Raw genomic sequence first — 13,302 nt, 5'->3', positions numbered from 1 at the left:
CTCACACTCACTAGTCCTCTGCCTCCGTTCTTATGGCTTGTGTACAGTCTCAGGATGCTGGATTTGGGGTGGAACCCTCCATGCATGGTTAGTAGCTTCCGAGTCTTAACATATATATATATGTTAAGACTATATATATATATATAATTTTGAATGTTCACATTTTTATCTTTCAGAAAAATGGAAAAGGGTGTTGTTTGGAATCACAAATGTTTTGTTTTTCTTTCTTTCCATACTCATCCAGACATGGAAAAGACTCAGTTTTCTCGCTCCGCTAATCCTAATAAGATTCTGCTGTCTCATCCAGCAGGATTTCCTCTGCGGTGGCCGTCGGTGACTTCAGACAAACATCTTCTGTCCGTGGCCGAGTGACAGTAATCTCTGCGGTCCACGTGCCGCGTCTCATGTGTCTGTTTTCCAAAGGGAGGAAACTAACCGACCAAACTGCAGCGAGGTTTGACTTAGAGAGTGTCGCATTCGCAGGAAAAACAAGGGAAATTCAACCCTTCCCATTGCTAACAACCAGTGAGCGCAGAACTGAATTTGTACTTTAGTATCCTGAGGAGAATAAAAGTGAGGCATGCCACGTTAGATATCAGGTGTCTGCAAGTCTGAGGCTACGATATATTGGATTTCTGACATTGTCGACAATAGTAGATTAGAGATTTCTACAGCTGAGCTCAGGCATTCAAGTGTAAATACGGCACATGAGTACTCCTGTGATTTTTTTTTTTTTTTTCTCCCCCACAGGTTTTTTTGTAATAAACTAAGCCAGTGATTTCTGTGTTAGAGGTCTGAGCTGAAAGTGATTCAGAGTCACGCTTGGATGCCAGGTTATCACACACCTTCCTGCCCTGCGATCCCATTCAATCTCTTTCTCTCATTTTCGCCGCTGCGAAGCCGTTTCGCCACGTTGGGGAGCGGCTTTCCATTTCTTGCTAAACCACTGAGAACAAGATTCAAGGTTAATTTAGCTCATTAGCTCGGTGAGAGCTGTTCTGAGTCTTATTGCAAATTAGTTCTTTACTGTCTGGTTTGCTTTATTTGATTTGGACTGTCCTCTTATGCCATATTTTCCGTGAATGCATTAAAAAACAACAACAACCGAGTGGCAAAAAGATAAACAAGCACATGAAGATATTTGTGATGCACAAATTCCTCTGCAGCCTTGGAGCTACATGTAAAAAAAACCAGTTGAGAGTTAAATCTATTGGATGCAACTGGTTGCTTTGGCTCCTGAATCAATATTTTACTCCCTCTGTCTGAAGCCTGCATGCCCTTCAAAGCTAATGAGGTATGTTTTCAGACAAGTTGGCAGTCGTGAGAAGTACATTATGAGGAATAAAAGGAATTCTTGATTAAGTGACTTTAAATGTTAACAATATTTATGGACAAGCAGTCAAAGAAACTCTAAATAATTCAGAATTACTGGTGGTTAGATTTCTGATTTTTTTTTCCCCCTCCACAAGCTCCCATTTTGGTTTTTATGCTGGAACATTACAACGAGTACTGACAGATTATTCAAACTGTAACCATAATATCTGTTTTGCGAACGTTAGTAGAAATTATAGGAGTGTAACCGTATGTACGGGTCACGGTTCGGTACGTAACTCAGTTTAGGGTCACGGTTTGGTTAGGGGTTCGGTACAACAGGAGAAAAGAAACAAATCCCAAATGCTCGGGACTTTTTTTTGGTCTTGTTTTTGTTTTATTTTTCAACATATTTTAGGCAGATGATGTGCCTCCCTGAAACAGAAACAGAAAACCAAATTGTCCTTGCCAGTGGGGAGGCTGTAAGGTAGCAGGCCATTTGTCAGAACTGGTAACTTTACTATGAATGGAGAAAAAAAACAACAAATAATCATATTGTGTTGTCTTATTCATTCAATCTAAACTGTAAACGGTGTCCTACAGCCCATGTGTTCAACAAAAAAAGCATTAAACTCCAAAACGAAATGTATCTTTTTTGTTTGTTTAAAAAAAGTATAAAAAAGGAGTGTTTGTTTGAATGAATTTGACCTAAAATTGATGTAAAATGAAAAGCAATACGGTACTGAGTAACATATTCCAATGCAAAAATACGAAAAACAAAACAAAAAAACCCAAAATGGTAAACCCTTACACCTAGTGTTTCAGCTTTGTGAGTGTTTGAATCTCCTGGCGGTGTATGGCGTTCATCGGACCGTAAGGGTGCTTCAAAGTGAACAAATCACAACCCGTTTGGCCCACCCTTACCCCAATGTTTGCCACTAACCTTCTCCATGAAACATGACATGCAAAAAACAGGCTCCTATTTATCTCTTGCTTTGCTTTGCAGCACAGTGCTTTAGATGTTGTCCGTTTAAAAACCGTATGTGTTCAGTACATATGTTGTAGACGGGAGTGGTGTTCGTTCTCATGGCTACACGCACCCGGGACAAATACACGTCATGCATCCCTAATGAACTGGCATCCACCTTTAAAGATCATGTCCCACCTCTGGCTCTCTGGCAATAAAACGGGGACACGTTAATGCCAAGCTAACTCGAGGCCTCTCTATTATTCAACGCCTCATCATCTATGAGTCATTATGATAGCCCTTTGAGCGCTAACTCACGCAGCTGAGGGGCGGGACACGCTTTCCACACGTCTTCCCTTATATTCCCAGATTTCCCTCCCTGTCTTCTGCTTCTACAAAGGCAGGCCGATGATGTGTGGGTCGGGAGGTTTGCACACCGTCAAATGGTTGGAAGAGTTCATTGCTTGGTGGCTCCTTTCAAACCCATGGAGCTGATTTGATTTGCTTTGTCTTTGACGCTAAATCGTTGGGTCTATTTGTGGCTCATAAGCGCCGGAATGCTTTGCACTCAGCTTGAGTTGGTCATCTGCTCCCCCCGTGACTAACTCGAGCCTCGTCGTGCCCCCTGCCATCCCAGCCAACGTGACATCCGAGAGCTCAGAGGTCCATTATTCATTTTGCCGTGGTAAATGGGTGTCCCGGCGGGGCGAGCAATGAGCCTGCTCAGGCTGCAGCCTCCCTGCGTGGCGTCTTCGAGTCACGTCAGCCCCCCGTTCGTCGCGCTGGCTAGTCCTCGTCACTATTAGACCACCAGGCCATGCAAGACCCTTTTGAAATGAAGCTTGTGCACCCAGCGGCGGGAGCTACGTCGATGTTTCGGGTTTCCTAACCAAAACACAGACCGAACTGTTCTGCCTTATCCAGCCTGTGTAGCAGATTATCTGGGATCTTTAAGAAACAGTGTATACAGGGAAAAAAAAAAGATAAATAACTAGCTGCAACTAAACTTGTTGCAGACAACAGAACCGGTGTCCTTTTTTATTTCATACCTTCTTCTTTTTTTCTTTTTTTTTTTTTTGTCGAAACCCGGCACGCACAAACCCAACTAAAGCAGCTTCGGTGCCAAGAAACCGGCAAAAGATTTACTTGGTGTGAAATGGCAGCAAATATTTCCTCAAGCCATAAAAGCAGATGTGTTAAGGTTTTATTTTTCCTAAAATAATATTTTAACAATTTATGATATTCCACAGATTGCTCACAGGGTGTTTTTTTTTTTTTTTTCCAAAACCTTTTTAGTGTGTTTACTGGCAATCAGTACACAAACTTTGATGTGCAAAATCAGTGAAATTTCCTTTTAAGGTGTGTGAAAGTATTTTGGGTGGATTCCGTTAGCTTTAGACGTGACAGAATAATTAGATTCATTTGGAGCTGGCTTCTGAATTGAGGTGTTTTGTTTTTTTTTACCATTTCTTGAGCCTTCTCCCCTCATTAAAGGCTCGCAGAGATCCTTTCAGCCCAAGAAGCAGCTTATCTGATCAAGACAACTGCCCGCGCACGCTATCCTGCTCTGATTGATGGTATCTGGCCCCCGACTCTGCTTGGATGGCCCTTGTTAGACGCCGTGGCCTTGATTTCACTCTTGTGTTGATCATTTTGGAGTTAGGCTCTGCCTGCCGCTGTTCCCTGGGCCTTTTTGATGCGTGTGTTCGAAGGCCGTCTGTTAGGTGTGTGAGGGGAGCATCCTCGAGATGCAAGTACACAGAGGGAAAGGTTCGGGGGAGAGAGAAAAAAAAAAAGATCTGAATTTTTTTAGTTTTTTTTGGTCCCTGGAGACATGGGACAACATGGGTCCTCAAGGAGAGCTGGTTTGGGATACAGGCTGTATTTGGAAAGCCAAGGCTGAGAGGAAGATTTCTAAAGATTTCCATAGAGAAGCACTACAGCAGGCAACACAAACTAAACTCAACAGATAATTCTTCTTAAGGAAAAGTACCCCTTTTCATGTTCCACACAGTTCAGTTTTTTTCACCTGACAATCATTTCTAAAGCCACCTGTGTGCACAAAGGCCATCGATGAAAGCTTCTTACCTCTGTATCCCAGTCAACTCCAACTGTTTGCTGCCCTAACAAACCATTGATTTGATCCTCATACGCCACTGAGGCCATCATATTAGTAATGTTTCCTCCAGAGCATGAAGCCGCTGCCTTTGTAAAAGAAGAAAAGTGCTGAAAATCAATACAACGTGATGACTTTTTTTTTTCTCTCTCTCTCTCTCTTTGAGAGTTACTCACCATCGTAAGTTCCAAGCTTTCCAAACAGCCGCAGCTCTTCGACACGAAAACTATTGTGACACTAAGGCCGCTCTCGGAATGACTAAGAGCATCAATGATAGTCTGCGGCACATTCGATAACTGTTTTGGCGGCGTGAGGTCAGAGGCTCGGATCAGTCTGTAAAAAGCGAGCTGCTGCCTGGCAGCTTGTGTGCAAAAAAGGACCGAGAAACCTGATCACCGTGCAAGTTCAAGGGAAAGGAGGAGTGTTTGCTCTTGGAAGAGGATTCATGACCTAATCTGTGTTTAATTCGACAATTAAGTAAGAAAAACGTAAAGACAATACAGCACTTGAAAAGCTCTGTTGTTCTGCCGCTGGGATGCTGAAATTAAAAAGGCGAGGATTTGTTTCTACATGTGTAAAACCCGACAACACAATAAGAGTTGAAACGAAGCAGCTGAATTAAATGCCTGTGTCTATTTTAGCAAAGCCTCTTCTGCCACCTAGTGGCGCTCCGTCGGTATGACCAGTAAAATTCACAGGGAGGCACAGTGGTGCAGTGGTTAGGTCTTTTCTGTGTGGAGTTTGGACGTTCTTCCTGTAAACGTGTGGGGTTTTCTCTGGTTTCCTCCAACGGACCAAAAAGTGTGAATGAAAGCGCGAATGGTTGATGTCTCGTCTGTCTCTATGTGTCCCCTTGTGAGGGACTTGCGACCTGTCCAGGATGTCCCCCACCTCTCGCACGGTGACCCGCTGGAGATAAGGCACCAGCTTTCCCTGCGACCCGGAAAAGAAAAAGCGGATAAAGAAATGGATTTATGGATGGATGGATGCATGCAGGCATTTGGATGCTGAAATCAGTACTTCCCCTTCGAGCAGTCGACACAAATTCAACACTGGCTGTAGTTTTAGTCCTCATTTAGACCTGAAGACCTCTGGCTGAATTTAGACCTCTTTTAGCCCAAGCAGGTTTTTTTTTTAAAACATCATTATAAAACACTCTGAAGTGAAAATATGGAAGATAACACATCTCAAGTCTGTAAATGATGCAAAAATCCCAGAGAGCACCAACCAGGATTTTAACACTAAATGATAATAACAAAAAAGATGTTCACTGTATGAATAGCTAAGAACTCTTTCAACCACTTCCTGATAATAACATTGAATTAAAAAAAAAACAACTCACTATACAGTTGAGAGCTAAAAAAACGTTAGTTAAAATACAAATACATTTACATTGAATTGAAATCATGAGACAAGACAGTTTCATTGAAAATGTACAGACTGCCCAGTGATGAGAAGATCCTTCTGGGACAATATAAAGTTTAAATTTGCATTCATAAAAATGGCTGCCGTTTGACACAAATGACGACCTTGGACTTGAAACACTGCAGCTGGTTTCACACAGTGACAGTGAATGTGTGGTTGGTCAGCTTGTCCTGTAGGTGTAGTGGTTTGTTGTGGGAGAGTTGTGGTGTTCGTGTGGGAGGGTCAGTCAGTAAGACGCAGAAACTACATGAAATTACATGATCATAACCTCTTTTCTTGCTTATCTTGGCTAAATGTTAATGTCTATTTGTTGTCTAAATCTACTAAACTTTCACTTTCAGACCGAAGGCTTTGTGTACACCACACGGAATGGTTTAAAAAAAGACATTTGGTGCTGTGTTTATGCCTCTCCTTCACATGCAAATCCAGTTTTTGCTGAGAAAAACTGGGATTTTAAAAAAAAATGCTTTCTAAAGTTGAGAATGTTAAAAACTGTTTTGGTGTCTTCAGATTTTGAGAAACAACGCTGCAGAAATCTACTATTGCTACTGCTTTCTGTACTGCACGTGCACAGAATCACCTGTATACCAAAACAAATCACACTTGTCTTTTTGCTGTAGCACTTGGATTGCAAAAAAAAAAAAAAAAAAATTAACTGATTAAACTGCAAAAGACAAAAATTACTTTTTTTTTTAAAGCTACGGCTTGCTCCAAAACCTAGTTACCCACTAGGCATGCTCAGTGCTCAGTGTTGTTAGCGTGGATGTTATCGCCACCTGCTGGCACGGAGTGATTATTTCAAAATTTGCAGGAGTTTTTATCTGAACAGTTTTTTTTTTTAAATAAACAGATAAAAAAAAGTTTGTAAAAATATCTGGATTAGTCTCGATGTGGCCTGGTTCAACATGTTTTTTAGCCTCTTTGGATAATTTCACATGCATTAAGCCAATTTGACCTTTGAAAGCAGAAACTGAAACAGCCACAGATAAGTTTATGTGAAGTTTATGTCTTCCTTTCCTCCGACATCATCTATGAATGAAGCTGAGCTCTTTAACGCTCCCCGTTTTGTGTTTTCTCTGCAGTGTTCATCATGGCCACCGGACTGCTGGTCTACCCTTTCGGCCTTAACTCGTCACTCGTTCGATCCTTCTGCGGAGACTCTGACATCTACTACGCCGGCGAGTGCCAGATTGGTTGGGGCTACATGTTGGCCATCGTTGGAGTCATGCTCACCGTCTTTCTGCCCTTTTTTGCCAAATACGCACCGAAGGAGCAGCTGTCCCCCACCCCTTTGCCCACCCTGTTATAGTTCTGTCCCCTCCTCTCCCTGTTGATAATTTCCTCCAACTTGGACTTAACGTCCTAATAAGACTCCTGCATTTCTTTTTCTCCTTTTTTTTTAGAGCAGTAACACTTAGGAAGCCCCCGCTCAGCGAGAACTAAAAACAACCACTGTCTTCCAGCATCTGTTAACGTTACCGATTCAAACCGAATTCGTCCAAACTGAATCGTTTTTTTTGTTACTCCGTGGTTATATACCAGTCCTGAATTTTCTACAGTTTGACGGACACCCGTTGTCTTTGCCTGCCTTTGACGCAGTCAGACGGTGAAACGAGCTCGAGAAAAATGACCGCAGACGTCAAAAAAAAAAAAAAACTGCTAACAACTCAAATGTGTTTTATGACCTCGGTTGGATGTTTTTGTTTGTTTTGTGAAAAACGAGTTGATGTGTGTAACATTCCAACACAGACTGAATCTCTCAGCGTACAGACGGAGGAAGCATGATGTTTGGCACGTCATGCTTCAGTCACAGGTTGTTTTTTTTTGTTTGTTTTTGTTGTTGGTTTGGGTTTTTTTTTTTAAAGAAAACTTGACAAAGAGGCAATATGAATAAATAAAAGGAAAGGAGAAGTCTTGGATCCTGACTGGAGTGTGTGAACCCTGAAGGAGCTGCATCTAAAATTTATTGCTGTCAATATGGTCTCGATCAAACGGAGCGGATCTTTGAAGTTTGAAAATAACACGCTGAAACGAGAACTCTGAAGGATATTCCTCGTCAGGTTTTTTTTTTTTTTTTTCCTTCTTCTTCTAACCCATCTGTCTCGTGACCTGACAGTGAACCGGCGCGCGTTACGCTCGCAGAGACTGGGTTTGACGCGAAGAATCGGACCGCCGATGCGGCGCCAGAGCTGCCGAGGGGACAAATTTAAAACCTACCGCCTTTTCCGGGAGGAGGTCAGGCATAACAAACGATTGTTTCGGAGAAGAAGCGTTGTCGCGAAGTGAGCCTAAAATAAAAAAAAAATAATGTCAAGGTTTGTTTGTCAATCCCCTTTTTCCAGTTTTGTTTGTGTGACGTACTGACTTGTTTTTATTTGTCCTTCTGTCAACAAACACCCAATTCTCAACACTAATTCAGGAAAAAAAAAAAAAAAAAAAAGAGACCAAAATACCAGGAGGTGTGAGATTTTTTTTTTTTTGTCAAAAGAAAATGCATGATAAGATGGGTTTTGTTATTAGTAGAACAACTGATCTAGATCTTCAATGTGATCTGACCAACTTGTGCCTTTTTTAAAAAACAACAAAGACCAGTTTAATACAGTCATCAGGTATTGATCTGCTGAAAACTGAGGATCCTGTTACGTGACGTGATGTTTTTAGTTCCTTCGTTTTATTGGGGGTTTTTTTCCTCTCAGTGTTCCTGTTTCTTCTGTAATCAATGCAGTTTGAGCTCATTAACGAGAGAAAATGTTTGGGAAAAGAGAGAGACAGAAAAAAAAAAAAAGGTCTTCAAATGTTTGAAGCTAATGGCAGAGAGGAAAGCGGTGTAACTGCGCTCATTTTACGCCCCTGACACTTTTACTGACTATTAAAAGGAGGCGAATCTCTTGCTTTGCTTTATTAAAATGTTCTGAACTGAACACGATTCATTCCTCGCATCTTTGTCCGATGTAAACTACAGCGTCAGCGGTCGAGTAGGTGGGTCAGCAGTTTTAGCTGGGACATTACCAACATTAACTCGTTTAGTCCTCAGATGAGCCAATCTATAGGTGTGCTTTTTTTTTCTTTCATCCATTTCTCTTTTTGGAGCGCTGGCACTGGTCCCGTCACGTTCTAAAAACGAAAATAAAAAAAAGTCTGCTTCTCACCATCCTGTTCCCGTACACTGCCAATTTCATCTATCTCCTTTCCCGTTGGGCGCCTGTGAGCATTTTTGTATTAAATTGTAAGTTTGGTGCTCGCGGACCGGTTGAAATGAAAATAATTCCCAAGTTTTTGGCTCTCCCGATGAAATGAACGTGATCCCGTTGCCATATTTAGAGGACGAACGGGAGATGTTGGTGTTGTGCTGGACCTCATACTGTGTTTGCCTGCGTGGGAATGACTGGAATAATAATACTGATTCTCTTATTTGTTGAGCAGTTGTGTGTAAAGTCAGCACTGGTGACGATGTTTTAGTAGAGTAAAATTGGTGGGGTTTTTTTGTTTTTTTTCTTGTGATGTTTGACTGTAAATAAACTAACTGTTCTTGGTATCACGTTATTCCTAACTGGCCCGCTTTTTTTTTACATTTTTTTTCCAATAGACATATTTTCAGGTTTTACTTTGTGTTTGCTTTACCTGAATTAACCTGTTTGTTGTTTTTTGTGACATTTCTTTGGAATAAAACTGTTTCTAAAAAGGAGACGCTTTGCTTTCCAAGGTGCTTTTGCTTGAATTGTTTTTTTTATATTTGTTCACAAAAAAAATCACTTAAAAAGAACATGTAAGTGATTTTTTTAACAAAATACATTTGAATGAAAGCAGCCCCCTTTACAGGTATAAAACTGCAACAATAACAAATGTTTTTTTTCTCCATTACTTTGAACTATAACAAACAGAATAAATCCCTGAAGATACCTGCTGCTGCTCAGACTTCACTCAGTGTTTTGACCAGCGCTCTCATTTCTGCGTCTGAAGCTCTGATGGCTTCCTGAGCGTTTCTCTGCTCCGAGGACAGGCCGGCTCGGACGGACACGCAGACCAGGATGTCTCTGCCGCGGTCGTAGTTTCCGACGCAGCGATGAACCTGACCTCGGATGAGACGGGGCAGCACCCGCTCCTGTTGGACAACAGGCAGAAATACGACTGCTGTTCTGAAAGGGTTCGATTGGACGTGAGAGCCCAAGGGGAATGACAACGATAACATCCTACTCAAGCATATTTCATCTGACCGAAAAGCAACTCACATTCTCATAAAAAACACACTGCACAACCTCCTTCCCGTCTCTTAAGAGGAAGTTCTTGGCTCCGTAGCTCCCCAGTGTGACGGCAGAATCCAGAGTGGCTGTGGGAGAGCAAAGTACGTCCCATTAACGGTGATCAGAAATACCTGACGGCAAACTACAGCAACTACAACTCAGCTGACCAAAAATCTCAAACAGGTAAGACACTTTGTCCTTAAACTGGCTCCAGTGTCTCATTCCTTCAATAACAGTAGTTAGGATCCTCAGGGAGTTCTCCACAGCTGGCTTCACTGGAAGGGCTTCCTGCTGAAAAACGGCAGAAAAATCGATATAAACACTGCAGCGATCACAGCTGATCCCTACAGTCAGGGACGAAGTTTTAAGCAAAGATCTCATGGGATGTGTATTGCTTGGATTACGTGTTAGGGATAACACTCAGCTACTACCATACCAAACTGCAGCTCAATATTTGTAAAACTGACAGAGTTACTGATATTTTTGTGTTGTTGATTAGCTTTCTCTAAACATTATGGTGAGATGTGCTTTCAGTGGTTATTTCATGAGAGTTTCATTAAAATCTTTTCAGTGGTTCATAAGATCTTTTGCTAACAAACAGATAAACATACACATACACAGACAAAAACAGTATCGTCCACCTTTTGCCTTTCATTATCAAACAACAATAAAATGTTTCCAGCTTTTGAAGCGTCTGTTGAATTTTGTTTTTTTAGCATGTTTTTCACATACAGGATGTTTCTACCTGAGTTTTAGCTGGCCGAGCAGTTTGAGATTGGTTCAAGCTCCTTTTTGCCCCAATGTTGGGTCTCTCTTGCTCAAAGCTGTTGGTAAATTTCCAGGGTTTGTTGAGCGCAGAGGGCCTCTGGGCTGGTGTTTCGGGAGGAGGAAGAGGTCTGGACTGCTGGGAATACTGAAGTGTGGAGACTGCAGGTTTGTGAGGTGGCTGCTGAACCATCTGAGAGAACCCTGGAGGGGGCGTTGGCTTGTTTTCTGAGTTCTCCCTGCCGAAGGAGCCTTGATTTTTGTTCTGTTTGAAACTACCACCAGCGCTGGAATCTTGTCTGACCAGGTCCCTGGACTGTCCCATCACAGAGCTGAAACAATAATGGTAATATTATTAATAAAATCTTTGTTGTTACCTAAACAAATACTGAGGATGGTTGTAATATCTGTAATATCGCTTTTTTTTATTTGTACAGAAAAATAATGGCTCAAAGCTGCTATTCACAAAGGAAATGATGTCAACATTTCTGTAAATATTTCCACTTTTTTCTCAGACACACAACTTTTTGGCTGTTTTAAATTTTCTTCATACAATAAAACAGACAAACCGGCAATGTGTGTGTCTGACACACGTTTCCTGTGCCCAACAGTTTCACTTGGGTTGCTGAATTATTACAGCAAACTGTCAGATAATATTTAAACCGCACCTCTTGGCTCCAGCTTTGTAAGGATGTGGCATGGGTGCATAGGTTCTAATCGTAGGAGAAGGTCCGGGAGCAGGTGTGTTGCTGTAGTACTGCTGAGCGTTAGCAGCCTGTGGGATGCCCTGTCTGTTCCACTGATGGCTCTGAGGAGCGGCAGAGGAGGGACCTGAGGCCTGGTAACACCCATATGCACCTGAAAAGAAACACAGCGTCTAATCTAAGAGGGAAATCTTACAGCCTTGTCTGTGGCTGCAACCTGTTTCCTTGCTTCCAAAAACACGACTACATTGTTTAATGTTTCACTTGTTATATCCCCATGCAGCTGGAGATTACGGTTTTTGAGAGTTAATGCTTTTAAAATTTAAGGAAAACATCTCCAACATGCAAACATACCAGATCACTTATTACATGCTTCTGTGTACGTGCTGCCACCTAGTGACTGAAATATGGAAGAGGTTTTATTTTACCTGAGGAGCTGTGAGGTGCAGAGGAGCTGCTGCTTGCCAGGTATTCACTTTGGGAAAAGAATTCATTCCCACAAGGAGCAGATTTCAGAGGAATTCTGTTTCTTTTCCTCTGGTTGAACAGCAGCACAGGCGGGTAGCCTGGCACAGAAAGCAGAGGAAACACCTTTGAATACAGTGATACTCTGCAGAAGCATAAAAAAACTAAAATTCACTTGGCATAGCACAGTAAAATGGAATATGTTCGCACACAACAACAACATATTCACATCTTACTAGAATGAAGTTCATCTACAGAGCGCAAAAGCCTTGAGTCCTCCCCCCCCCCCATTTTATATATTTTGCATTAAAAATATTTTTTGTAATTTTTTTTAAGTGATCTTAAGCAATGCTATGGATTAAATGATGGTCTTTAAATGTTTTCCTTTGGACACTGGCTGCCTTTTCACTCATTTCCAGTCTAGTCATTCACATGAAGAATTAGTTAAATGTATGAAAATTACCGAGGTAACACCTTTTGAAATAAAATAACATTTCAGCACCAATAAGGCGATTCCCAAACAGCTTTAAGCTGAAGACCCAGTAGATGATCAGCTGAAGGTCTGCTGTTTCCTAAAGACTTGTCTTTTCAGATGCTGTTAGTCTGGTGCTGATGGTGTTTTTAGGTCTGACTCTGGTCCTTCATTCATTCTGTTTTTAAACACACCGACTTCAACAATGAACAGAAAATGAGCCCAAAGGAAAACTTTAGACCTTCAAGAATGACCAATATAGAGGGTGTGGTGGGTTTAAACATTTGAACAGCCCTGTACAACTCTTTAAAGTGCTTGTGATGGACAGAAAAACAACTTTTGTACCGACCTGTCTTTGGTCGGTCTGCCTGCTGCTCCTGCCTCCTCATGGTGACGTTCACTCCGCTAGCATGTTAGCATTAGCATGACAAAGAAAAACCAAGAGTTAGCGAATTATTAGGTAACTCTTTTTAGTGTTGGACAGCGGATAGTTTCCTAAATACAGCGCGGAAAATTTCACATTTAGAAAGTTAAAATAATAGTTTTCATTTTCTTGGTTTGTTGGTTTTTCCACAGCGGGCTTACTCCACTTCCGTTAGCCAAGCGGTGTTTTTTAGACAAGTTTTTTGGTTAGAAACGAACCATTTGTTCAGTTTAAACACCGCTGTTTCCTCCAGCTGCTCCGGGCTACTTTATTTAAACTCTGTACATTAATTACCTCCTGCTTTTGTTACCAACAGTTGAGCGGACGAAGCGACGTCCTTTCAGTCCGTTCAGCACCTTGGAAAGAGGCACGCGCTGAACTGTCCGCACGCGCCAAAAACGTCCTGGGTGCT

The 13,302-nt window shown here is 41.8% G+C and overlaps 2 protein-coding genes across 2 annotated transcripts in view; one reads left to right on the top strand and one right to left on the bottom strand.

Annotated features, from left to right (window-relative positions):
* Positions 1-8,312, top strand: part of LOC108233922 (transmembrane protein 211) — a 148,088-nt gene extending 139,776 nt beyond the window's left edge. The window contains exon 3 of the mRNA XM_017412704.3: positions 6,902-8,312. Coding sequence (XP_017268193.1) covers positions 6,902-7,128 — 227 coding nt within the window. The 3' untranslated portion in view covers positions 7,129-8,312. The remainder of the gene's footprint in view (positions 1-6,901) is intronic.
* Positions 8,313-9,589: 1,277 nt separating this feature from the next.
* Positions 9,590-13,280, bottom strand: LOC108233789 (spermatogenesis-associated protein 22). Its single transcript, XM_017412473.3, has 8 exons — positions 13,185-13,280; positions 12,816-12,871; positions 11,958-12,095; positions 11,494-11,683; positions 10,806-11,157; positions 10,228-10,351; positions 10,049-10,146; positions 9,590-9,921 (listed from the first exon to the last, which is right to left on the bottom strand). Exons 2-8 carry the CDS (start codon positions 12,853-12,855, stop codon positions 9,730-9,732), a joined length of 1,134 nt encoding a protein of 377 aa, XP_017267962.1. The 5' UTR covers positions 12,856-12,871; positions 13,185-13,280; the 3' UTR covers positions 9,590-9,729.
* Between the last annotated feature and the right edge of the window lie 22 nt (positions 13,281-13,302).

Source organism: Kryptolebias marmoratus, linkage group LG13, assembly GCF_001649575.2.
Source record: "Kryptolebias marmoratus isolate JLee-2015 linkage group LG13, ASM164957v2, whole genome shotgun sequence".
NCBI lineage: Eukaryota > Metazoa > Chordata > Actinopteri > Cyprinodontiformes > Rivulidae > Kryptolebias > Kryptolebias marmoratus.
This window is presented reverse-complemented; position numbering and strand designations above follow the sequence as displayed.

What these genes read in the sequence shown, in the direction of transcription:
- LOC108233789 (XM_017412473.3), bottom strand. Translation starts at nt 12,855, where the DNA reads ATGAGGAGGCAGGAGCAGCAGGCAGACCGACCAAAGACAG. An exon ending in TACAAAGCTGGAGCCAAGAG is followed by an intron (nt 11,158 to 11,493) that starts GTGCGGTTTAAA and finishes TTATTGTTTCAG; the next exon opens with CTCTGTGATGGGACAGTCCA. An exon ending in AGTGTGTTTTTTATGAGAAT is followed by an intron (nt 9,922 to 10,048) that starts GTGAGTTGCTTT and finishes GTTGTCCAACAG; the next exon opens with GAGCGGGTGCTGCCCCGTCT.